Here is a 26,755-nt window from a genome sequence, read left to right as displayed (position 1 = left end):
GTGGACTGCACTACTTTATTTCCAACACCACACTTGCTTAACCTGGGCTGCAGCTAAATCAGCCCCGTGTACTTCTGCCCACAGGTATGGTGATAACAGAATCGAGGGGAGGTCTCAGGAATGGATAGATTCAATTGGAGCAGGGGGTGGTGGTAAGAGAGCTGTAGCTCTTCCTGTCCTCCTCCTCCTTCTATTGTAACTAGTGGGAAGAGTCTGCATCCTGCAACACATGATGAGCAATTAGCTGCTCAGGCCTCTCCCCCCCACTCATGTTGCTGCTGTACTGCTGTCTCTTCTGGCTGTGCTAGCAAAAGGTACTGAAGCAGGTGTTGCTGCTGTTCCTCTCCCCAGCATAGCATGTTCTGTTCTGGAGGTAGGTCGGTGATAGAATAAACTATGCCTGGTCGAGCTTAGTCATAACCGCTCTGCAAATGCTTCATGCTGGTTTTGTTATACCCAGAAAGCATTCTTGTAGGGAACACGTTCACCATGTAGTGAAGCACTAGTAGCACAGCCACACATCCTAGAGATAGCTCTACAGGCAGGTTTCAGAACTGAAAGCATCAGAAGCTGCCCTTGTGTATTGCCACACCTGGATTTAGCCCAGCTGTACAGCGCTTCCATACCACGGCTGTGCCACCTCTGCCATCCTGGCGAGGACCTTGGCACGTACACAAATGCCACGAGGTAGTGCCAGTTTGTACAGCCCTAGCTCAGAGGTCTTTAATGTTGTGTTACACTTTCTGCATTGTTGTTCTCCTAGTACACCTAACGTGCTGCCAGAACTTAGTTATAATACGTTGTTTGTTTGTTTTTATTTTTGTTGTTGTAGTACTTTTTTTTTCCATATCTATTTCAATCTGAGGCTTAAAGCAGACTGGCCATCAGCCCAGAAACTAGCAAGTTGTTTTTAAAGGACACCAAAACGTAGATAAAAATCAAGCAATTGAGATTAGCCTGTTAAAATTAGTTTTACCTTAGATGACAACTTGATCCAGGTCTGGTTTCCTGTAGTTCTTACTCTGTAGTTGTGGCACATTTATATTATGGCAAAGTACCCACTGTCATCAGTAGCGGTTTTGCCTGGTTTGCTGTAGAAGTAGGACTGAATGGCGAAAACAGTCACCTTTGACACACACTTTGGTGATGCTTGCTTTAGGGACTAGGTTCAGCTTTGTAGACAGCTAGAAAATGCAACTCAACTGTTAAGAATATTTTGGGGATTAAGTCTTGTCATTAAGAACCACTTAGTCTGTTGTGCTGCCTGTCTTGTACGCTGCAGCTGAAGGTACTGGGTGTAAAAGCTAACTGTTCTACAGTCAGCTGAGTTTCCACACAGCACAGGCAAGGCTTAAATATATTCCCTGCTGTTCTGCATATAAGGAGATGGAGGAAGGAAATCTGGAGAGGAAGCTGAACTTCCTGTGCTAGAGTTTTTATACTAGAGCCTTCCCTGAATTCAAAACAATGCAGCAACAGCTTAAAATATGAATCACTAGAACTGCAGACATGCAGGACTTGATTGTCTGCCAGGAAGACCCCACAACTGTGATTAGGGATTCATGTGTTTCTTGTAAATCCGTAACAGAAACAATCTGACTCGTTTGTAGACTTAGCAGTTGCTTTTTTCTTCCCCCACCCCATCTCCAGAGTGAGAAGAAACTCCCTCTTTGTAGTTTCATTTCTCTGAATGTTGTTTCAGATGTGTGAAGTAGCTAATTTGGGCATCTGGATTAATCATGGGCACATGGATAAATGACTGCACAAGCTGAGATAAAACAAAAATGGGCACCAAATGGCCATCTTACAGGACCAGGTCTAAGCAGACAATCAGGGAAGGTAAAAAGTAAGAGGGTCTGTGGAAAATAGAACTCTCAGCTAACTAACACTTGCAGCTTTATATTTTATAATTATAAATGAAGATATCACCAAACTAATCCTATAAATTACCAAGTTATCCATATCCTGATTTGGATTCCTGTTATTTAGTTATATTAGTATTACTTAGCATCTCACACACTGATTAAAGCTTAGAGATTTGGGATTATAAATTTCAGACCTACAATAGTGAGATATGTTTGAAAAGAGGTAGGAATCAATATGAAACTTAGATTTTTTTTGTTGTTATTATAGCATAGCACTAAACAATTTTTTTACAGTATTACTAGCTACAATTCCCTTAAGAAAACATTTTTTTTTCCAAATAGCTGATGATTTTGATTGAAACCTATGGGAACAAGAGCATACACTGATGAAATACAGCTTTCTTGTTGATGACAATGAGAGAAACTGGAGAAAAGGAAGATCTCTTTCTTTTCTGAGCTGCAACAGCATTATTCCTCATGTTCTTTTTTTAATCCAGGCAATTTCCTGTACGTCTAAAACATCTCCCACAGGAGGGGGTACTTGCATAGCATCTTCCACCCAAAAGCACCATGCAAAGCAGTAGTTAGATTGCATTTATTTTTTGTGCTTTCAAGCAGCTCACCATTACTAATTAAAAAGGTCCTGTAGAAGCATCTCCTCTGCTCCGTCTGATTTAGTCGTTCCAGTTTTCTCACCACTGGGACTCAAATCAGCAGCACACTGAGCTGACCGCTGTAATCACAAGCCTGTGCTGAACTCTCACCGTATGAGATGATGCAATGCCACTCTAAGTAGCGCAATAAAAAAGCATTGCATAGGTAGCATCAAAGCATACAGCCTGCCGGCACAGTGTGAAGAGGTAAACAGGATTATTAGGTATCCAGCTCACCTGATATTTCCCATGGTTTGCTTTATGCAGCTATTTATTCTAGGCCTACATTTGGTAGAAATAAATTTAATGTCACAGTTGAATTCAGGTGAAATTCCTAAATGATAGGATCTAGGCAGTTTGGAAAGAAGATGTCATTAGATTTTGATAATTACGGGATTGAAGCATCTGGCATATGATGAGAAGACAAGCAAGCTGGGTTTCTTTAGCCTCAAGGCTCAGGTGAGATTATGCCAATGGTGGTATACAACAACTGATGGGAAAGCATAAAGAAGGAAGAGGAGGAATTTCCTCAGTGACCCACTGACAGGGCAAGAAGCAGCAGCAGCAAACTGAAATGGGAAAAAAAAAAAATCCACTCAAATGTTCAAAAAAAAAGCTACTTTTACTGTAAGGGTGGTCAGGCACTAGAGCAGGTTGCTCAGAAAGATGGAATCTGACTTTGAATTCTTCAAAGGGAGATTAGCTCCAGAGCAAGCCACTCTAGCTGACCCTGCTGCATGCAGGAGGGTTTGGCTGGGTGACATCCAGGTCTCTTCCAACCTCAACTGTTCAATGTTTCTGTAACTTCTCTATTTAGCCAAGGGGAAGTAGGGGAAAAGCCATTTAAAGTGGTGTCTGTATAGATGCCCAGAATATCTGCGGTAGAGCTGGAATCTGTCACATTCCAGGATGTTTCTAGATTGAAAGATGGCCTTTCCTATTAGCACAGAATGTTTCTTGAATATTATAGTGAAAATAGCGGAGTATATACTTCTTTATTCTCCCTGTGGTCACTTGAACTTCAGGCTTTCACAGCAGGTATGGAGGACATTGTATCTAGTAGGCTTTTTGATCTCACTATGTGCTATTTTAAAGTAAGCAGTAAAAAGCATATTTATTTTTACCTCCAAACGAAGTTAATTAAATTTCATGAGAAAGTTAAATGTTACTTTCCAGCACCTAATCTGAAAAAGCAACGTTCACCGGGGTCTCTGAGGCTCACTGGTGCCATCTCGTGGAAGAACAAAAAGGCAGCTTAGGTGGAGTAACGGGCTTGGAGGGCCAGCTCTCCAGATACCCATGGTATATTTATTTTGATGGCCTTCTGGTTAGCTAGCTAGTCACAATGGTATTGCCACCTCATGCTTTAAAAAGAGCTGAAGTGACCTTATGTGCAGTGCAGAACAGCTTCCTTTTACCTCCTTCACAGGACATGTGCGTCTCTGACAAACTGCCTTTTGACAAGATATGCATCCATTTAGGAGGCGTTGTCCAGGGGTAAGTGACAGCATTTCTTGCCCCTCAGAGCTGTGCAAAGCTTCTTGCGTGGTCTGATCCGATACAGTGCGGGGCTGAAAGCAGACTCCAGAGACCTAGACTGAATTTGACTGACGATTATATATAGACTAAAGAGTAAAGACTGAGTTTCAACAAGATAGAAATGAGCAAAAAAAAAGTGAGTGTACAAATTGTCAAAGGAGTAGTATTCTTTAGTGTTTACATCTAAGGTAGCATCTTGCAAGACATTTGATCCTACTACTTGATTTGAGCTACTTGGGAAAGCAAGGAAGAGGAGTCAGGTAAGAACCAAGCGCTTCAGTGTGGATTCAGGCATTTGTACATTTTGAAAAAAGTTATGTCTTCTATCCAAGGCACCCAAAGGGAGCTTTCAATATCACGTAGTCTATTTCCCCTGACAGTAATTTAAGTAAGATTGCTCTAAGTTACTCCTTTATTTAAAACTGGCTTTAAAGGCTCCTTCCCTTGCGACTAGCATCTACCTGACATGTCCATAGCTACTTGCTTAGTACTTACAGATTCTAGAAAGAAAATGAGTAACAAAGGGAAGATGATCAGGAGGATATTTTCATAAGCAGCTTTTCCAGTAGTTACAGCTGTGCTGGGTATTGCACTTTCCCAGTGTGCGAATCTCAAAGGCTGTGCTTTGCTTACAGTGCGTGGTCTGTTTCTTTTCCCGTTGTTTGAATTTGCAGTTAGATATTTCCCAGCTGCTTTGAAAAGGTAGGGAAAGAACTGGAAATGATGCTGCAGAATTCTCACCTTTACATCTTGGACCAGCCATTTATTCCTTCTAGTATTCAAGTGATTACCAACTTTACAGTTTCTATGCTCTTTTAGCCCCCTGTTAAGCAAACTGCAAAACTAGGGACTGGAATACATGTGTATAGAGTGAAAACTTTCTGTTGTACCAGCATGTCTAGCTTTGTTTCTGTTAAGGTAACGGTGTTTTCACATAGAAAGCTGTAGTATGGTGCAGATGCAGCAGCTAATGCTCCACAAACATAAAACTTTTTGGTAGCGGTTCTCAGAAAGCGTATGTGCCAGATCTTTATAGCTGGCCATGTTTGCTGCAGGTTACTTAGCAATTCTAATACCAGAAGACCCTCTTCTGAAGCAGTACAGACAAAACGAAAATCCCAGCACTGATATGAGGCATATGCAGCCTTTGAAGTACAAAACCCACGACAGATCATAACACTTAGTTTGCCTAGATCAGGGCCCCTTTTTCATTTACGTCTATAAATCTTGTAGTAAAAAGGGTAATAAAAAAAAACACATAATTATTGTAGAAACAGGTTTATGCAGAAATTACAGAAAGAGTTAGAAAAATTGAAAGTTTTCTTTCTGACTTATAACTTTCTGAACTCTAACTTTCAAAACCAAAATTTTAATTAGAAACTTGAGCCAGTAGTCAGGTCCCGCCAAGCAAAACTCATAAACATTGATGTGACTAACATGTGTCCTGAAAACTAGCCAACAGTTTGAATTCAAGACTCACAGATAGCATAGAAGCCAGATCTTACTCTTTTAAATCAGTTTTTATTTTCTGTTTTGTAAGAAATGGGAGAATTATTATTTGCCAGCAAACATTTAGTCTTTCTTCAGTTATTTTGTGCAAATGTTTATTCACCTGGAGTTACCAGTTGATGGGCCAGATAATAAGGGGCTTCAGTAATACAGTGCTGGTTTATTTCTGCTGAAGGCCTATTCTAGTATTAGGATTGTAGCAAAGTAAAAACTATTTTTTTTTCTGGATTACATGCATGTACACTGAGGTCATCTACTCCTAGTACACAGCCATTTGTGCTGGAAGCCAGCAACCCCCTGTTCTGTGATACATGCTCTGACAAAGGTGGTGTCATAGGTTCAACATGTGGCAGTCAAAACCAAGATTGAATCCATTTCACCAGGGCATACCTCATCTTCAGTGAAGAATGACAAATGATTTTTTAATATAAAACTAACATGAGTTAGGTTTTAAACGCAATTGCAAAAAAATCTCCCATAGATTAAACCATTTACGTGCAATCTCCTCCCTCAGGATGAAGGGCTGACACCCCCCACCTCCCCCTTTTTAGTTAATATTGTAACACCTAGGACCAAGTCACAGACACTATTGGAAGAGGTAACAAAGATCCTGCAGGAATTCCTGACCATCTACATATTTCAAACTTGCTGCTTAATGCAGCAAACCAGCCCTCAGGCTGGTAAGATCTATTTTATCCAGTAAGATCTATTTTATTGATTGGTAGTACAGCACATACTGCACGGTGAATAAATGGTATTTGGGGCAGCGAGGCAGACAAAGGCAAATGCAAGGCAGAAAAAGAAATGGCTTTTCTCCAACTCTTACTATATCCAGACCCTATTGATGGTTCACTCTTGATGTTGCAAGTTTACCACTTAATACTCTCCAAAGATTATAATGCATTGATCATAAAAGCCATTATAGATGTACCACTTTACTTATATTGTTAATGAGCTTGGCTATAAAGGGATTTGCAACCTGAATTTCATGGCAGAGCCAAGGTATAATTTGCTCTGGGCTATAAAGCCCATGAATTATTGAGGCAATTTACTTCCAAGCCTGCATTTTCCTTCTGAGCACAAGTGCTCACGGTGAGCGCCTGTGTGTGAGAGAGGAGTGACAGGACTGCAAACTGCTGACAGTGATAGAAACACTGAGTTGCTCCAGCAGGATATCTCCCCATTGTAAGCTCTTGCACACAGCCAGCAAATAATTGTTTTGGCAGTTATTTTCTGCTATTTTGGACAAATGGGGGAGGAATTGCATGTTCAACAGTGCCAAATGAGCACCAGATTCAATTCACAACAAAAAATGCACGTTAGGTTATTACAGAGAGGAGCTTTTGCCTTAGAGATGTCACAAAGCTTGTGTGGATATAGCCAGACTTCAGCAGATCTAGTGATGGTGAAAACGCTGGACTGACAAATCAGAGTTCTTAGATCCTCCCTCCAGCTGAGTTTACAGCTTGCTGTGTGACCAAAGTCTCCTGCTCAGTGTTCCGTTTGAGCCTGGTTTCCTAAGGCAGTGAGGTTCTGTAATCACACTCAGTCTGTCCCACCTTCCCTCTTCCCATTCCCCACACCCAGCTAATAATTCAGAATCCACTGACCAATTTCTACCAAGTTTGATGGAGAACTGGAGGTCTCAAAGACAAAGATCCTGCAAGATTCACAAAAACAGGAGCTGGGCAGAGAAGAGGGATCTTTTAATACTCTTATTGCAGTAAAGACTGCAGCATGAGCTCACCTTTGTTTGGCACTGGAGGACGCACACAAGAAAGATCTTACACATGTCCTAACTATAAGAAAAGCTTCTACAGCAGTTTACATACCATTAAGTGTTAAGAATTTGTCACAATATATAGAAAAGCAAGCTCTATTTGCTCTGCTACTCAAAGAACTCAGATGTGTTTGTTTTTTTTTAATTACTTTTTATATATGTTTTCCCCTCTAAGAACCGATTCCCACTATGGTAGGCACTGTGGGAGAGTTTCTCATGTCAAAGGACACACACCTTAAACACAGAACGAACAGGATGGGAAAAGAAACAGGGACATAAGAGAGGAAGCAGCTTTGTGGAGGTCACTGAACAGACTTCTATACACAACATGACAATAGCACACCCACAGGCAGCTGCAAGCAGATTTCCTTAGGCAGGGAATAGCAAACTTCAGCGTTATGAAGGCGAATTACTCAACACCAGTGTTTTTGACAGGACTCCACACTTCTCAGTGCATTTCTACAACAGGTGAGAGCAGGCTGATATACTAACAGTAAGACACAACCACTTGCATCAATGCTGTCAACGTAGCTCTAGCGAATGCTGTGTTTAACATCACTGAGTTAATCATGGTCATCAGCTGTCTAGATGATGGCTCCCAATACTGCCAGTACCATAGAGCTGAATTAGCGTAAGCAATCCTGAGCAGAATTCACAGACTTCTCCAGCAGAAACCAGACTAATCTTGGTCTTTGGTACAAGGCCTGTTCTTACCCCTGCCAGTGGTAAAGGTAATTCTGTTACCAGCTCAGTGGAATATCAGGTGATAATCGGTATCAGCAGCAGATTTATTTATTACCCAAAAGGTCAAAGGAGGGGAAATGTCTATCACACATTGTGTGAACAACCTATTGTAACATAGACCTGTCAGTGACAAGTGATTTCAGACCAACCCTGAGCAGAGCTAACAGTGAGTGAACTCCTGTTTGGCTAAGTGCCTCATCTAAGATTATGTAGATATGCTTGACTGACTGCTTAATTAAAAAGTTACTGAAACCTTTAATGTGTCCATTCAACTTCACTTCTCTGCTCTGGATTTTTTTTTTCTAAAGTGTTTAATTAAAGCATTTTTAGAGAGGGAAAACGTACAGATTAATTCTTTACAAGTGGAAATATACTGATCCTGGATCTTCCTGAAAGGCTCTTTTATATTACCACCAGGGATAGTGCATTTCTCATGAAAGGCTTTTGTTTTAGAAATTCACAGTTTAAGATCACCATAGCACTAATAAATAGTATCCGTTATAGAATACTCAGAATATTCAGAATACTTTTAAGAACTGGCTATAAATAATACATAGATAGACATCAATTTAATTCTCTTTGATATGGATCTGCTTCCAGTTGCTCTCTGATGGCTCGCAAAGAGCCAAAGGAATCACTGTGTAAGATTCCTGACCAAAAATCAAGATGTTACACCTAGTTGGAAACAGGAGCAAAACTGAATGTAAGCTAGGCTCTTTTTCTGCAGTTGATGCTTACTGAATGTCCTCTACTAGTACAGAATCCAATTCTAGAAGAAAACTAGTTATCTACATTCCAAATGCTTTCACTGATGAAACCAGAGACTCATCATACATTAGAACAATTGAAACGTAAGAAGAATCCATTATTCTCCATTCCCCTTCATGGGCTCAGTAGGGGAAATAAAGGAACACCATGTCTGTCTAGGTTGGGAGTTTCTGAAAGCATCTTAGTTCCTGCTTGAGCCTCACTAAGAGGCACTGACAACACAACAAGGTTTTCCAGAATCACAAAGTCAGATCCCCCACAGAGATAAACAGAGCTAGCAAGAACACAAAGCAAAAATCAGAAAAGAAACATTTGTGAAAAGCGGCAATAGAAGTGAAAACAATACTAATTTCCATTCCACATTTTCATATTTTCTAGATGAGTTTTAAAATGTTAATTGAAATAAATAAATTAATTTTAACTTACCACATAGGAGGGTTAAGAACCTGTAATATTCTCCTCTATTCCTATTACAAAAATATGGGTTAAACAGGAGCTGGTTCCTGAACCTAATTTTGTACACGTTAACAAGAAATTTTTGCCTTTCTCTGCTTTGCCCGATTAATCAGATGAGACCCAGGTGATCAATGGACACTCTTTTTCCATTCTACTTCCTGCTATTTGGGGTAATGCAAAGCATATGGGAACATCATTTTCAAGCTGTTACATCTGTAGAGCAGGATTGAGGCTATCCCCATTTTAATTCTTTTTCCAACATAGATAATTAAGTGATTATTTTCTCTCACTGGGTTCCCACATGCAGGAGTGATTCTAATTGATGGCCTGGACTTTCCACACAAATACAGCTATCCCCAAAGTAAGAAGAGAGCTCTGTTTGCTGCAGGTATTTACATGGAATTTGTAAGAGTCAGATCTCATTTGTGAGTGTGTAGCATTTCATGTTTTGGTGTTGGCTCTAACAGAACTATCATTCCCCATAACCAAATGGAAAGAGGTCTCCTCACAGTTTGGTAGGTAGTCGGCCAGGTACTACTGGCAGCTCACAGGACGGAAGCGTTGTAAAAGCAAAAGCATGCAGGGAAGTCAAACCGTTGTGATTTTATTCCTGTACTCCTCAAGCAAGCTCAGTCCTTGCACTGCAGGGTGAGCTCTGCAGACCTGAGCAAAACCCAGCCTCAGAACCGCTCTTGCCTCTTGGCAACACCGAGAGATATCCTTCACGAAGCTGCTACAAGTGGCGATGTAACAACACACTGAGAAGTGAAGGAGTGCCCTCTTGTGTCAGTCACTGTTCTTGTCATTTGCCTGATGTTATATTCCTGTCTTTATTAGTGAGCGAGCACTCTGCCTTTTCCCTTCAACAGTTTTGGAGAATTCAGTGTTTTAGCCCATTAATTGCTGTGGTAAGAAACAAAATTGGAAATTCTGAGTAATACAGACATATAGTTATCGCTTAGACAAGACAGAAGACAAAACGTACATCGATACCATGTTGGCTAACTGCCAGTTAGGCAAAATGTGCAGAAGTGCTAAGTGGGGATGGTCTTTGTCTGCAAAAATCTTATGAGGACATTACTTCTGATGAGCTGGATGCAGAAAGCCAGTAAGTAGACAGCTCTGGTGGCTACATAAGGTAGGGCATTACATACGATTTCAGCTGACACCAACTTCTCCAGTCAAGTAGCAAGTTATTTTTGTAGCAAGAGGACTAGAAAGTGAACTCTGTGATCATGTTTCAGGGTACTTTCCAGTTTCTCTACAACAATGTAAGTGATGATTAGTTTCTGTAACACTCGTCTTTATAGCAAAGCCTGTTTCTAAACCATGCACCTAAAGGCAATTCAGCATGCTATTTGATGATTTTGATCAGCGTTAAGGGAGTGGTGGTCACTACACAGCAGTTTAATGCAACACAGTTCAGCTGATCCTTCAGCAGATGGCAATAAAAGCATGTTTCTTTGAGGAAATCAAAGTGCCATTCTATTCTTGAGTAGACGTTATACAGAAATTACGGGTATCTCATGATCTTAGTTTTTAATTTAATCTAGTTTCACTTAAAAATAACACTTGCTTCTTATCTGCCTGGATATCTGAGGTGAGCAGGAAATACATTTTCATTGATAAACACTACTAATACTGAAGTCTTGCATAGCTTAGTATTTTTGAAACATAGATAGAGATACACTAGAGCTAATGGCTAACAATGTATTATTCAGGTGCTGGTGACTATATGTACAGATGCAAACATACAAGCAGTCAGAAAAGTAACTTTCACCCTCTGTCTAAATCATTAAGATCTCATTTTATTGTTCTTAGTATTTGTTGTTGTTCTGTATGATCCATTAGCTCTCATCTTGCTTCTCCAAATACATAAAGTTTGTTGCTGCCCTGAGAACTTCCATGTGGTTTGGATAAACCTATACGCAAACATTTGCTTACCACCTAACTATTCTTTTAGTGGCCCCAGTACATGTTACTTTCATCCTTAATTCCCCCACTGTGGATTTTCCTGTTTAATGCAAACAAACATTATCAATACAGAAATAAATGTTTTATTTGGGAGAAATTCACACTGCAGAAAATCATTATGAACTTGCTGCTGACACTGGCAGGTAGTATAATTCAACTGAATAGCTAATAGTTTTTCATAAACCTTTAAACTGATGCCATGTGGGTTATCTTGCTATTTATTTCAGCCTTTTTTTCCCCTGAGGTTTAAGTGTTTGTCAAGTTCACATTAATTATCCCTCCAGGTGAGATTTTGTAAGGTAAATTCTGATGATGGTAGTATCATATTCTTCTGAAATACAGAAAATATATATTTGGCTATCCGAAACAATAGACATTTTCCAATTTGTGGTGTTTTTCAAATCCACCAGGCTTAATCAACAAAGAAATTGAATATTTGAAACATTAGTAATACTTAACCATGTGCAGAAATACCTCCAAAACTAATTTGTACTTTAACTGGCAAAATATGTAGCAAAAGGATCCCACACAAGCCACTGCATCTTAAAAATAGAAGTTTAAAGATTAAAAACAACAACAATAATCAAACACCTTCAAGTCTCATAACTAATGATTCTAGTTGGGAAACACAAGATCATACATTTCCTTCAAATACATTCCTGCCATCTTCCTTCAGTGTAGGAACATGTGCCATTGTGTAGCAGCAAGTTTAGCACCTCAGCAGTTTGCTGGACAGTTAAAGTTCCCAAAATAAATGAAACTACAGAGCATCTGAGCATCACAGACTCTTCAGAACAAGTTTGTGGGATTCTGCTTTCAACTCCAGTTTGGGAAGGTTCTGTTCTTGAACAACTTGCTCTTTCTTTCCAAGATGGCAAAATCGCCCTGATCTTTTTTTTTGTTGCCATATGCTGGGCACAGGGAATCATTTTTCTTAATCAGGAGATGATGAACAAGCATCCCTGTTCCACTTGTACAGGTATTTTTAAACTGCTGCCCTTTTACTTCCCTTCATATCCCTGAAGAAGCTTAACCAGGAAATTACAGCAGAAAACATTTCTTCTGACAGATCATTACAACTGCATGGGAGGAAACATCTTTTCATCGAAACTTGTCTTATAAAACCAAATTCTTCGTGCCTTGCATTCCTTTACTCCAAATGTGAAATGAGCTAGAGCTGAGGCTGTTCTTGTGGTACATCTTCTGAATTTTCTGAGCTGGGCTGTGTTGCTGGATCTCTGTTGGTTCTATCAGGTGAACACTGGGTGCAATTCAGCCCACCTGGCATCACCTGTTCAGGGATGTCACTGAGCTTCTGGCTGACCAGTGCTACTTCAATGTATTGTTTACCCATTTGGACAGCTTCATCATAAGAAGGTGGCAACTCCATTGTGTAGGGACTGTAAGCTGGAGGGGACACAGTGCTCCTGTCCATGCCCACAAATAGTGAAGGAATAGGGACACTCAGAGGGTACTGGAATGAGCTGTATGCTGTGAAGAAAAGGAATGAAAAAAAAATTAAACAGTTGCATGGAACCCTGATATAGAAAAGACTAATCCCATTCTTCTCCAATAAATTATGGACTCAATTTTTGTTTGCAGAATGTATGCACTGTAAACTAAAAGCTACCACTACAGAGTTACTTTATGGAATCTGTACACTGTCCAAAAAAAGAGCTGTCAGAAGAGAAAATGTCTGTGCATATTGCCATCCAGCTGTTACTGAAGAACACCTGACACTGTAGGTGTATACTGTAACAGAGGCAGTTCCAGCTGGGTTCCTACACCAACAGCTGGGAACAACATCTTAGGGTTTGAGATAACGTGGTCTGAAATAGTTGGGCAGTGAGGTGGGCAGAAAGAGTTAAAACAAATGGAGCAGTGAGAATTAGAGCAGATGTGAGAGGGGACACGTGAGAGTTTAACCCCCCACAGACTTTATTCTAACTTCTGCACCATTAAATCCTACTTGCCATCTGCATTCACTTACTGCGTGGCCCTGATGACACTCAGTTTTCCCATGCCCTCCCTGTGGATTTGGAAGATGTTCTGAGAAGAGCTCAGAAAGTTCCTGTTGTTGCAAGGACAGAGCACAGCACTCTGGACACATGCTCTACCACAAAGCACAGCTGAGTAGCTGAGTCCCATGGGTACTTACAGGTCACTGTGCTGTGGGCTGTGCTGTCGCTGTCAATAGCAACACCAGTCAGATCGTAGGGGTGCCGAGGGAAGGGCTGAACTGGAGGCCTCTTTTTCCGGCAGCAGAACTTGATGCAGCTGGCTGTGATCCCACAGAGCAGGAGCATGAACATAGTCAGCAAGATTAACCTTGGAAGCGGATGGAGAACAACATCGTAAAGTCAGTGCTTACGTTTTGCTTCTTCTAGAGATGAATATAATTTTGTTCTAAATGGGTGAAAGACAGGCCAAACCTTCCAAACCTTCTCAGGCGCGGTTCTGAATGGGTGCTGGATCACAAACAATCACAAATCGAAGTGCTAGTGACTGTTGGTACAATCCTTTCTGGCTCACAGATGCTGTGATGTTAATTACCTTGGCTTACGTGCAGTGGGAACGGCTCCACTTTCAATGGCAAGGGTTTGTAGAAAAGGCCTCAGTAGCATTCTGTTCTTTTCTCCAAACCAAAAGTAGTACTTGTCCGTAAGAATCATGTTTCCAAACAAAACATTCCTTTAATAACTGTTTTGTTTGGTTTTAAAGAGAGAATGTTTCTCTTTAGTATGAGTCAGATGCACACACAGACTACACTCAAAGTTTAGATTTGAGGGCCTCAAACTTCCACAAATTTCATGCATTTTCATGCAAATTACTGTTTTAGAAAAATGCTTTCAGGGAATTTAAAACCACGTGCCAGAAGTGCATGCTGTCCTACTATAACTTTGCAATGAAACATCCCTGTAGTGCGAGGAGCGTTACCTCAGCACTAGCTAATCCTTAAGTCCTCACACCCAGGAGTTGCCCGCTAGTGTGCCATGAAATAAAGGATTGTGAGCCCTCACACGCTGCCTTCTGATGGAGGCAGAAATCACCTAGGGAAAGGTATCGCAGTGCTATCAGTCTCAGCACTGGCTCATTAGCTGTCACGATTTCAATGCTGCCTAATTGCAGAAGCCTTAAAATACATTGTATAATATGTATTTTTAAATGGCTCTATATCAACACATTCTAAGAAAGCAAAGAATGACAATGAAAAGTAACCAACTCACTCTGCATGTCATCAAAATTAATGGTATGTGACAGAATGCAAACTCCAATGTTAGGGTACATACAATGCACGACCTAGGCCAGAGACCAACCCACTTGTGGCGAGCCCTTTGCCTTTTACTCACCATTATTTTTCCCCTTTCAGTCAAGCAGCCAGGGAACAGGTTTGTAAAATCACCCTGAGTTCAGAATGACAAACCCGCGCCACAAGCTAACGGTGCTGTGTCCCATAAAAGGGAGTGAGCTGGGGACTGCACAGAAGGCAGCGCAGTGCCAAGCCCTAACGAGCCCGTTCTGGGCAGCTGCCATTGTGCTCAAAGTTGTTTATTTAGGAAGAACAAACAAGCGCTATGGCTGAACTTGAGCGTACTCAGAATGGAAAGATGACATATCCCTAGATGAATGCTCCATCCCGCCTGACACCGTATCTCCTCTGCGATGCGGTCATTCCACTGGTGGCTTTCATAAAACAGGAGAAACCCTTTCCCACATTGTGTCTTGAAAGGAGCATTCCCATTGCTTTACTGCAATTACTGCTTATTATTTATTATATGTCAAATTACTCCGAGGTTAGTAAGATTAACAATCGACTTACCAGACATACCACAGACTTGTCCAGTTAGACATGTTCTGAGGGCATCTGCGAAGGAAGGTGGATAATTCACTGGTTTAAGTATCTGCACTCAAGCAGGAAATACATGTCAGGGAACACATTTTTGAGTTGAAAAAGGAAAAGCAATCATCTGGGATATGGAACAAAAACACCCCTGATTTAGTTTCAGAGGACTGTTCCTCATGGTTGTAACATTACTCCAGCTGCGAGCACACAAATCCCACTGTGTAAGCGGGGTCCTGGGTGAAGAACTGTTTTCAAAGTGGAACTTTGCTGTTGCTTAGGAGAGAGAACTACACGTGCTGGATTCTCAGAACTATGAGGCAGTTATTTCACCTTAACAAGGGTGAAGTGCCACAGCAAACGCTCACAGAGTCTCAGAATATCCTGAGTTGGAAGGGACCCACAAGGATCTTTGAGTCCAGCTCCTTAACCCAGCCTAACTTCCTACTTCTCCCAGATACTTTTAAATTACTTTTTCATAGCTCCAGTGCTATGAAAGCTTCAGTGCTTCACAGCTCTGTGTACTCCGTAGCTCCAGGAATGTTTTATTCAGAGCTACCTACGTACAAAGAAAAGGGGAGAGCTTCTGACATGTTTCAGAGTGCGGCGTCCCAGCAGAGCTGCAGGTGACAGGGGGGGCTGCCTTTGCAGAAGACCCTGGGGAGGCGCAGCAAGGCCAGCCGGGCCACGTCTGCGAGCCGGTGCGGGTCTGGGGGATAAAAAAAAGCAGCACTGGGCGGCCAGGAGCGAGTACCCCTCTGCTCCGCTAAGGTCACTGGAGCGGGGTGGGCGCAGATTCGCCCGGCGTTGGGTACTCACCGGTCGGAGCGCCTCCAGCCGCGGGCAGGGGCGCGGAGCGATGTCACCGAAAGGAGGAGAGGAGCGGGGCCGTGGACCGCCTCAAGGGCGAGCGGGGCCCGGAGGCGGCAGCGCCGGGGGAGGAGCCGCCGAGGCGGGGCCGGGACCGAGCTGCTGCGGGAGCGGCTCCGGGGGCGCCGGCCCCGAGGGGTGCGCAACGCTCCCGGCTCCGGCTGGGCGGCCGCGGGGCTGCGGCTCGGCGCTTTTCGCGGGAGGCCGACGGCGGCTTCGTGTGCTGGACACTCTTCTGCCTGTGCAGCGTGCGAGAGATGGTGGAGGAGTCGGGGAAAAGGATCGAAAATATTAAAAATAAATAAATAAAAAAGGTTTGGGAAAGCAGAGTGTTTCCCTTTGTAGAAAGTCTTTTTAAAACGCACAGATGAATGAAAAGGCATCACCTACTCCCCGGAAATGGCCTTGCTCCAAAATAATTTAACCGTGCTCAACATTTCAAATGTATAAATTAAGGACCTTCATGTTGTTATGTCTGCCTTGCAATAGCGTTGATACTATTTGGTAAAAACTTTCCAGAAACTGTTTCATTACTTCAACTATAGCAATTATTACAGCAGCTTTTCCCCTTCTAAACAACAACTTTTCTGCAGTTCCCATCATGGTGAAGCCCTGCACGCAGCCCTTTGCATCAAAACTCTCCCCTGGCTGGTTACAGCAGTCCTGCCCTCATCAGGGAAGAGCAAAACATCCATCAAAGGTCACCCACATCCACTGTGTATGAATGAACACGGCTTATTTCTGCTTCAGAGTAGGTGACTTAAAGGTCAGACACCTTGCCAGCACCGATACAGCAGAGGTCAGTTACATGCCAAAACCCCTCCTGCCAACCCATGTGAAAGATGATCAGTCACAGTGGCTGTGCTATGTGGCTGGGTAAGCAACAAAAAAAGGCAACTAGAGCTAAAAAGCAGGGAACTAATTAATGGATTATGAAAGGTTTTAGTTGGAGAACAAAGGGGAAGATCAACTAATAAAAGAGCATTTTGCTGGTATTCAGTTGCCTCAGTGGTTTGTATTTGGCTGCTTGTATAAAATCTCCTCCAGTAATTAGTGTGACAAACCACAAGTTATATTTACTTATTTTTCCCTGAGATTTTAATGCAACAGGAGGAAATGTATTTGGACTTGGGCTGACAGAGGTTTCTTCTACAAGAGCCATGGATTGGTGCCAAAACACTGGGAACAACGCCAGACCCAGTAGCTTGGAAGTTACTGGGTTCAGTGGTTCCTTCTCCAGCTGATAGGGCTGAAGCCCAGTGCTCTAAGGATCAGTAATGTCACGTGTTGGTGACTGGACTACTTTCCTACAGGACCACCCAGGGTCATGGGATCATTGGTCACTTGGGAAAAGCTCCGTTTATAAGTGTGAAACAACCTCTGAAGTCACTGGGTAATCCCAACATGTATTGATGAGGTGTATGACTCTAGGACTTGCTCTGTCACTTCCTTTCTGGTTTAGAAATGAGCTAGGTGCAGCTTCTAAGGATTATAAAAATCATACATGGCTGTGAAATGCTTTCTTATTAAAATAGAGCTGGATGAGAACCACGAGGTATTTAGATACACACTTCTCTGTAAGTAGAGGAGTTTGCATCTGGCCATCCAAGAGCAATTACAGATGCAAAACTCAAGTCTGAAAGCGTAGTGTTCAGAAGTACAGTTACAGGAACAGAAAACTTACCCTTCTGGAAAACTTTGATGCATTTCTGCGGATAGATTTTCAATATTATCCTCACATTAAGGGCTCCATCCTTCCTGGAGTCTTACAACATGGAAACAGGAACATCAGATCACATTGAGTTTCTCCTGGCACTTTTGATACCAACTGCACTATGACTGTTGCTGGCCAGCACTGAACAGGATTTTTTGTTTCTTCAAGAGAAAACTTGCATGAAGGCTTAAGCTGCTGTGTTGAGCTTCTGGTAGTTGTGAGGTTGGCATGAAGCCATGCAAATGTAACGCAATAGGGCTCTCAGCTGTCTTCACCTGATGTCCTCAAGGAATTACCCACAAACCCGCTATTTTTAGTTCAGCTTGATGTGTCTAAATTGGCAGCAGAATTGGTTCCTATAGTCACTCGTGTCAGTCAATTTTCCGTTTCCTGTATTTTCATATCCATTATATAAAACAATTGTTTAGGTAGGAGCAGCCACATATAATTCCTAACTTTTCAGTAGCCTTATGGTGTGCTTTTCAGGTAACTGCAATTTTGTATTGTGAAGATCAATTTGGTCAGTTGTGGCACTTCCCTCTTCAAATTGTGCTTGGGAGCAAATCTGTCTTGGCTTCCCACTGCCTCTTTTTTCCTTCTTTCCAATCATTGACGTTAGGCCATATCATGAACCATTCTGATGTTGGCGAAGAATTGGAGATCTGCAGCTGTCTGTAGTGGGAGAACCCAGGTTTTAGAGTGGGCCCATTGCTCACAGTGTTTTTAAAAAACATTAATGTAGAATAACCCTGTGCTCATTTTGAAAGCATTCCCAGAAATAACTAACAGATGTTATGCATAGTTTGGGAACATTTACATTTCCAGAATATTACTACAATATGCATCACAAGACATAGCTTGGAACTATAATCAGGATCCATTGTATTAAGGAGTACACAGACAAAACGTAGTTCACAGAGCTCAGCCTGGTACAGGAAAAATGGATGATGTTAAAAGCTACTTGTGTTGTCTTTGACTGGTGCCTGACACAGCAGAGCCAGAATCAGAAAGGGAGAATCCACATTTGATTCTAGCTGCTGTTTCTGTATTGTATGCATTATAAACATCAACAGCCCAAGGACCAGCTGAACAGCTCAGCATTCACGTGGCCTGAAACAAGTTGCAGAAATCTCATCCATTTTTCTCCTCTTTTTCATCAGTTACACAAGCGTTTCCTACACAAAGTGGAAAAATAGTTAAAACATTTCTGGGGACAAGTGCTTTACTGCTTTTTCCTGCGGTCTGACTGACACATTATTCTCTATATTGTACTTGCTCTGTGCTCTTCCCTGAACTGGATACTGCTTCTTGAGGAAGGACACTCTAGCTTCCCCAGCAGCTGGCACAAATCTATTCTCAGTGTACATCTGTTTTTCACTGAATTTTCTCAAAGTTCCTGGATAGGCATGATCTAGACCAAATGCCTAAGCACATTCAGTGATTCAGTACACAGTGTGGTCACTGTAGCCTTGACCATGTGTCATGAGGATGATTGCACAGTGTATTGTGAAAATAACTGCCCAAGAGAATTGGAGGAGACTTAAAAATAAAAGCTTTATTGTAGTCTTAACAGGAAAAAAAATATCAGGGACTTTCTACATATGTGAAAATGAGGCCAGAAAAAGATACATTGCTTGAAACTCACACATTTAGAAATTCAACAAAAATATGCCTGAGTGAATTTGCCTTTGGAAAACACTGGGATTAACAGCAGATGCATCCAAGTGGCCCCTTATGTTAATTCTTCCTTCTACTACAAGGTTATTGTCACAGTCAGTCTGAAAATAAAACTATTGGAAACAGAGTTTATACAGAATTTTGTAAAGAAAAAAAAGAGGCAGAAAATGTACAAGTTACCTTCCTTTCTCTCTCCTACCTCCCCTTACATATCTTCAGCAATCTCAAAATCTTTTCATGTTCCAACTGAGATCCAAAGACCTCCCCAAAAATATAAGTCTCCATTTTCCTTCCCATTTAGCTTGGTTCCATCAGTTACTGGGAGCACACGCTGATATAACTTTCGCCATGCAGATGATTTGGTAAGATTCCTTAACGTCACCCTTTAAGGTCAGGAGGGCTGTCTCCATCACAGGGCCAGTGGTCTACAAAAAATGCACACACAAAACCAACCTATTTCTTTTGCACACAGAGCAGGTTAGTTGATCAAGGTCTAAAGCAGTGTATGTTTCAGTTGTAAGAGATGCCTGTTAAAGCTGTTGGTTACCTCTCTTCCTACTTGGTTGGCTTTTTCATGTTTTCATGCAACACTCACACTGCAGTAAGCAAAGCAGCAATGACTAAGTGCTCTATCTGCAGAGTGCTGCCGATACTGCCACCACATTACCACCACAACTGGGCAAAGCAAGTGACACGAGTGTGCTGCAGTGAGGGTTAGGGAAGAGATGGGTCCTGTTAGCCATGAGCTAGTGTTAAATCTTGTGTAACACCCCGTGGTTACCAAGAGCCACTATGTCAACCTCATGTGTCATGCCAGGAACTCTAGCGCCTTCCTTCCTTCCACACATGATGACAGCATCCTTGCAATTTTGCATCAGAGCACTCATTCTGCCATCCCACACACTGCTGACAACAAAAAGCAGAGTGAATTATTTCCATCCCATGAAGATGAATCAGGAAGGGCAATTACAGCCCTGTAGGGATGTTTCGAACTCTCACCAAGACTGCAATACAAAAAGGCAGAAGCAAGGTTCATGAGGTGGGAAATCAAACAGGTCTCAGTGACCTCCAGGAATATTCCAAAAAAGAGGCACTCACAGCCAGAAGTGTGGACCCCAGAGCAGAATGATCCATGGAAACAGTTCTCTGTCAGTAGGACTGCAAATTTCCTTGCAAAGGGGGATATTAAGAAGCTCACTTCATCACTGTCACCAAAGCCGTGTCTTTTAGTGAACAGCAGCAGTATTTTGGCACTACATGTATATAATGCAGTGGCCTGTAAAAAGTTATTTTATGTCCTATAAAGTGCAAGTGAATGATGCTTGCTCTTCCCATCACACATGATTTGAAGTCTAAGACAAGATAGCAAGGCTCAAAATCATACCTATAGTTCCTGGACTTTGTTCCCATACCAGTGTTTATACCAACCTAAACTCTCTTAGGTGAAGTGTTCCATCATCCTAATGTGCCCAAGCTGCCTGGTACCCTGACATCTCAAAGATCAGCCTTTTTATTGCAGTCTGGGAAGCAGTGTGCAACTGTTACTTACATCCAAGTCAGCAGGTGGCACCCAAGAAACGCTGATGCATTTTACTTGACCACGATCAACGGTTCCCTTGACAAATTCAACACTGAATCCCTTCTTCTGCAGGAGTGACAGGTTATCAAAACTGAACTCCACATTCTACAAGAGACACATAATGCACCTTAGTTACAGCCAGTTCAACTTCTTCACACGCAGTCACTGTTTCTTAAAGTTTACATCGCACAGATGCTATATATGACCTTTGTTTGCCAAACTACTTCTGCTATTTGAAGTTGCAAACATCCATCCTGTTTGCTGTCACACGTTGTCATAAAATATGGTATAAAAAATGAGAGGATCAGAACTGCCATTCAGTTCTGTACTCAAATTTCTGTGTTTCAGTATCAGGGAAGGAAACTGGTAATTGAATTCTGTTTACTTTTAATACCATAATGCTAATTCCTCTCATTAAACCCTGAAAACAAACAAACAAACAAAACCAACCAAACAAAACAACCCACCTTTTGCTTTCATATGCTGATTCTTTTATAATGTTAAGTTTGTTAGAGACCCTGAGAATTGCATTTTTAATTTAAAGAGAAAATTTTTGACAGAAGGAACTAGTAACCATTTGTACTCTATCAATATTTTTGCAGCATCTGACATAAATTTCTTATTTTCTTCACCTTCTTATTTGCAAACTGAGCTGTCCGTATAGCTCCAACTCTCAGTTCTGTTTTTGCTGGCACCAGAGAATTCTCTCCCTCGATGTGCTCCAGTACCAGGAGAATGGATTTCACTGGTTCTTGTAGCTCTAAACAAATATGAATCAGGTAGACTTTGAGACCGTCAAAACTGAAGGATTATCAGTTTAGAGCAGAAATAAATTATGCCAAGATGGCTCAAAACAAAGTGATGTGTCACATTCATGAGTTGGCATAGATAAGGAGATCCCTCTTACAGAGTTAGTGAAGAATCAAGCAAAAGCAGATTTTCTATTTGTCCTGCTTTTGGCTGAGATGGAGTAAATTCTCTTCACAGTAGCACGTATCATGCTGTGTTTTGTATTTTGATGAAAATTGTGGCAATAACACACTAATGTTGAGTTGTTGCAGAGCAGTGCTTATGCAGAATCAAAGCCTTTTCTGCTTTTGCTGCCTGCCAGCGATGAAGCTGGGGGCCAGGACAGCGGGTGCAGGCTGCCCAAGGGGATGTCCCCACCACGAGGTGCCCTGCTTAGCAGGACAAGCCGGGGCACTTGCGGAATGATGGCATTTGACTTCCGAAACAGCTGTTGGGCACAATGAGCCCTGCTTTCCTGGAAGTGGCTGAACACCAGCCTGCTGACAGGAAATAATGAATTAATTCCTTATTTTGCTTTGCTTGCGTACGCAGCTTTGGCTCTGCCTACTAAACTGTCCTTATGTCAGCCCAAATTCTCACACCTTTACCTTTCTGATTCTGTTCCCCATCCCACTGGGGGGAGAGCAAGCAAGCGGCTGCATGGTGCTGAGCTGTCTGCCAGGGTTAAACTACACCACCATCACTTCTAATTCGTGTTCGTTTTCTAGCCCCATGGCATATACATTGTGTGTACTATAGTCCTACTTGTGTACGGTAAGTGCTTGTGTTTATTTATAGCTCAGGAGCTAGAAGGTGCTTACATACCATCTCTGAACAGAAATCCTGTCCAAGGAAATTAAGGGAGGATAAATTCATACCCCTGAAAGCACGTCAACTTCTTAACAGTACAGTCAGGAGAGTCCAGGCTATTTTATTAGATGGGAAATAATTTTATAAATATTTAATGCAAGTAGGAGAAGTAGCAGACAGCAAATACACCCTAATTCTCTGTCTTAGTAATAATTACAATAGCTTTTTGCAAGGTAAGGTACACAGATAGATTATATTAAGACATCATTGCGTTAGAATTCAGATAAAAGCCTTTCTTAAGGGAAGGTTTCTTTTTGTGTGTGTGTGTGTGTGTGTGTTACGAATATAGGCTACACCATAATGCTTATTCATTCTGGATACTGAAAGGTTATCTTTATTTTGTAATAATGTGGCAGCATATTACCTTCCTTGAGTGCTTCCTGCGATGACACAGGTAACATTACAGCCAAGGACTCGATGGGCACATCGAGTGGAATTCCACCTTCCACAAACATTGGATGTTCTCTTGCTGCACCCTTTAGCTGGATTACATGGGCTATTTTCTATACAGGACAAGAACGCTTTAGATGCAGGTTACAGCTTAAGTAGCAGTGTAACTGCAATACTGATACAACAGCTTCAGCTCCTTAAAAATTACATCTGCCTATATTAACGCCAAGAGGTGCCCCACACTAACACAAGGATCCTGCATCTTACCTTTGTCTTTTGGGTGTCACTCAGGCATTTTCTTTTCTACAGCCTTTCATTCTTGGGCAGTGTGCCAAAGAAAGAGACTGGACAAACTATACTAAAGCTACTAAAATGGGCAAAATTTATCTGTTGCCAAAGAGAGCTTCAAGTTTGTGAATTTAGGACAGTTTTTATTCATCTTACTCTGGTTTTCATTCTTACCTGCAGATCCAAAGATAACCTGGAGATACAAAACTTGCAAGGAGAGCAGCAGTACTTACTTGTTCACTACCAGTTTCTACTGTTTGCAGTGCCTGCTGACAGTCATTAGTTGGCACTCTTCATTAACTTTGGGCCATCTCTTTTGGAACATGGCACAAAGCTACCTGCAATGCTGCCAGCCTGTGTATCCTGATTTGGGCTCTGTCTAAGCTCAACTGCTGCTCTACAGATGGAAACCTCCTCCCTCACGCTGAGTGACTGCAGAAGCAGCTTCCTGGTACTCAGCGCACCTGCCAGTTTGCACTCTGCAGTCTTATTTCCACTCTCCGCTACAATTAAATGTTGCTTGCAGAGAACCCGGTTGGAACTGTGCTCAGCAGTGCAGCAGCAAGCTGGCTCCCATCACCTCCCGTGTACACAATGTGGACAGCTGGGTAGGAGACAGGACTGAATCCCAAGTCACAATTGGTATGAATTAGGAACTGAGAATTTAAAGCCTGAAAAAAGCCAGTGAGCCCCAAAACTGTCACTTCCTACCCCCATCAATTTAATATAGATAATATTTCTGCCTACAAATCCCGTCCACTGGATATAATTATGTGAAACTCCTACTAAGACCCATGCTGCTAAAAATACCGTAGGTCATATTTAGACTTCCATTTCATTATCAGGTATCTTGATTGCCCCACCTTGCCAAAGAGCACAACCTTGAGACAGTCCAAATAGTACAGGCTTTCATGATCAGGACTGAAAGTAACAACAAAATCCTGGCTCTTCCCAGCAGCAATTTCTCCTTGTGTCGGAAAGATGCTGAACACGCTTAAACCGCTATAGTTCTCTGTTCCTGGTAAACAGAAATAATGATATGAGTACAGAAGAACAGTTCTGTTTTCCTTCTTCATTTTTTTTTTTAAAACTAATTTCATTTTTTTTTTGTCTAAATTTCATTTAGATTTATTTATTTTTTACTTTAATACATTCATCTCTAATGAAGCTGAAGAGGCATCACCAACCTTTCCCTATACTCTCCAGCATATTTTTACAGAGATGGATATCCCCAAATATACTCTTTAATATAAATATTATATAAAAGGCAGTAGGGGCATATTCAGATTCAAACACTTGTGTCTCCTTACTTGTGGATATCTGCTCAGGCTGCATAACCTTGAATAGATCTACCAGGACAAAGTATTGCTGCTATTAGATATTTCATGAGTCCTTTTTTGTTTAAAAAAAAAAAAAAAAAAAAAAAGTGGGGAAAAAATTACCAACAATCTCTGTTCTTTGCAAAGAGGACGTAAGAAAGGATGGAAGTCTCTGCTGATCTTTGTTTCTTGTTGGAGAAAGTGAATCCAGTTGGATGGAATATTGCAGGGTCAGTGTAGAAGTGTTCTGTATCTGATAACACGAATTTACACGACAGCACTTTCATTAAGAAGATTTTCAGGACTGTAGGATCCATACTTTGTAAACTGGATGAATTTAGTTTGCTGCATTACTCCACAGTTGTGTACCCAGATGCCACACACAGCATGCGTTACTGCCATCCACGTGCAACATCTGCTCCTACCCCTCAGCAACAGGGACCAGCCTCCTTTTAAGTCTTGCAGCAAGTAATGTATTTTGATTATTGATGTACTTAGAGGAGAAAATTTCTGCCTAAATCTTGTACTGTTTCTGAATTTGTGGAAATCTGCAATATATGAACGAGTGATCAGTTAAACTGTTCCCTACACTGTACCATGGCAGACCTCCATGTGCTCTTTGTAGGACAATTTTGCATTTCACCAATGTATCTGTCAATGTATCTCTGTCTCTGTGGACACAGAGCAACCTCAACTGTGAGGGGAGTAATGGACAGAATAAAGAAAGAGGGCAAATATTTCTAACACTACTGAAAGCAAAGCTGTTTCTGGCTTCACAGATGTCTACATATCAGCTAGATCTATGAGAGAGATCACACAGACCCTTTCTCTTTTTGTATAGAAGGTTCTGCATCCCTGTTATTTGCACAGGCAGAATCCTGCAGGCAGCACAGTTCTAGCAAACAAGATCCTCCCTGCACAGCACTGTTACCTTTAGCCCCAAACTGTCTCAGCCTCAGATTACTCTGCCAGACGTGCTGCTTTTAAAGCTGTTCTTTTGTCTACAGCTTGCTATTCAGCCTCACGTTCTGCCAGACTGGAAACTACAGAACTCCTCTTCCAACCTACAACAACTGCTGACGTGCCTTCTGGATCAGCATAGAGGGCTTTACCTCAAACGTGAAAGTTGTCTTCTCTCTGGCAAGGACATATCCCATATCCAGTACTTCCTCCACAGAGCAAACAATTGATGGCATCACCCCACACCCCATGATACTTAGGGTTAAGTTCTTTTGTGCTGTCCGGATGTCTAGCGCTTCAAAAAACTGCCAAGAAGAAGCTGGCGCTAGCTCATTTGCTTAATGAACCCCCCCACCCCACCCTGCACCCGCCCACAAAAGCAGCACCGGCTCCAAATCAGCCTCCCCTCCGGCCACTCCCCGCTCTGCCCCAGCTCCCCCAGGCCATTGCTGCAAAACTCCTGGACACAGTGCACGGACAGCAATGCAAATGCTGAGAGGTGCTAGGCACAGGCACCAAAGTTTTGCTACAGACACATCCCAGTATTTAATACGTGTTTCTTACACCGCCCCTTATTTCCCTCTTTGTCTCTCTTTTCCGCATTACTGCTGTATCTTACTCACCAATTTATTCTCATTTGGAGAAAAAGAGATGATGAGGGCTTTATTTTCACCTGGCTCAAGTATTCTAACTGGTCTGACCAACAGGAAGGGACCACTGGGATTCAGAACTGAGAATCCTAGCTAGAACAGTGCAACTCAAGGAAAAAAGTGAATACAGAAACTGGAAATAAAATAAAATAAAACAAAACAAATAAACAAAAAAAGAGATTCTAAGTATTGTTCAGACCAAAAAAATTGTAAATCAACCATTCATAAGCTCTTCCAGAGATCAGTAACTAAGAGAGAAGAAGAATATATTGGTTATATATCCTCAGGAAAATAAGCTTCACGTCACCCCGTCTCACTCCGAAATATAATAATTAAGTCTGAAATCTGCTACCTCCTCCTTACTTTAGTGTCAAACAGTTCCTACAGATGAAGACTCAAATTAAACTGTAACTGAATGGCAGATTAACTCACATATTCCAAATAAGGATACTTCCAGCTTTTCTGGGGAGATATTTTGTATTGTAACTTGCTTAATTATTGTGTGGCCTGGTAGGAATGA

The 26,755-nt window shown here is 41.8% G+C and overlaps 2 protein-coding genes and 1 long non-coding RNA gene across 24 annotated transcripts in view; 1 reads left to right on the top strand and 2 right to left on the bottom strand.

The window, feature by feature from the left end:
• The window catches only part of TMEM52 (transmembrane protein 52), a 33,314-nt gene extending 16,917 nt beyond the window's left edge, over positions 1-16,397 (bottom strand). The window contains exons 1-5 of one of the 2 annotated variants that reach the window (XM_068658662.1): positions 15,949-16,086; positions 15,697-15,838; positions 15,109-15,153; positions 13,447-13,616; positions 9,285-12,779 (exon numbers count right to left, since the gene is read on the bottom strand). In XM_068658662.1, coding sequence (XP_068514763.1) covers positions 12,460-12,779; positions 13,447-13,616; positions 15,109-15,153; positions 15,697-15,722 — 561 coding nt within the window. In that variant the 5' untranslated portion in view covers positions 15,723-15,838; positions 15,949-16,086 and the 3' untranslated portion in view covers positions 9,285-12,459. Of the gene's footprint in view, positions 1-9,284; positions 12,780-13,446; positions 13,617-15,108; positions 15,154-15,696; positions 15,839-15,948 lie in introns of both variants that reach the window. The other variant, XM_068658661.1, reaches the window with a different exon arrangement.
• Positions 1-25,371, top strand: part of LOC137843413 (uncharacterized) — a 35,844-nt gene extending 10,473 nt beyond the window's left edge. Inside the window, exons 4-5 of one of the 2 annotated variants that reach the window (XR_011089505.1) lie at positions 9,622-9,702; positions 23,487-25,371. This is a non-coding gene — a long non-coding RNA (uncharacterized lncRNA). The remainder of the gene's footprint in view (positions 1-9,621; positions 9,703-23,486) is intronic. The other variant, XR_011089507.1, reaches the window with a different exon arrangement.
• Positions 19,249-26,755, bottom strand: part of CFAP74 (cilia and flagella associated protein 74) — a 75,044-nt gene continuing 67,537 nt past the window's right edge. For 18 of the 20 annotated variants that reach the window (XM_068658613.1, XM_068658623.1, XM_068658622.1 and 15 more), the window contains 9 exons: positions 26,687-26,742; positions 26,209-26,328; positions 25,738-25,890; positions 24,749-24,878; positions 24,170-24,324; positions 22,993-23,131; positions 21,602-21,729; positions 20,940-21,074; positions 19,249-19,815 (listed from right to left, as the gene is read on the bottom strand). In XM_068658613.1, coding sequence (XP_068514714.1) covers positions 19,702-19,815; positions 20,940-21,074; positions 21,602-21,729; positions 22,993-23,131; positions 24,170-24,324; positions 24,749-24,878; positions 25,738-25,890; positions 26,209-26,328; positions 26,687-26,742 — 1,130 coding nt within the window. In that variant the 3' untranslated portion in view covers positions 19,249-19,701. Of the gene's footprint in view, positions 19,816-20,939; positions 21,075-21,601; positions 21,730-22,992; positions 23,132-24,169; positions 24,325-24,748; positions 24,879-25,737; positions 25,891-26,208; positions 26,329-26,686; positions 26,743-26,755 lie in introns of those variants that run through there. The other 2 variants (XM_068658625.1, XR_011089483.1) reach the window with 2 other exon arrangements.

The sequence above is a fragment of the Anas acuta genome, chromosome 22 (genome assembly GCF_963932015.1).
Source record: "Anas acuta chromosome 22, bAnaAcu1.1, whole genome shotgun sequence".
Taxonomy (NCBI): Eukaryota; Metazoa; Chordata; class Aves; order Anseriformes; family Anatidae; genus Anas; species Anas acuta.
The sequence above is the reverse complement of the archived record's forward strand: the minus strand, read 5'-3'. Positions and strand labels throughout refer to the sequence as shown.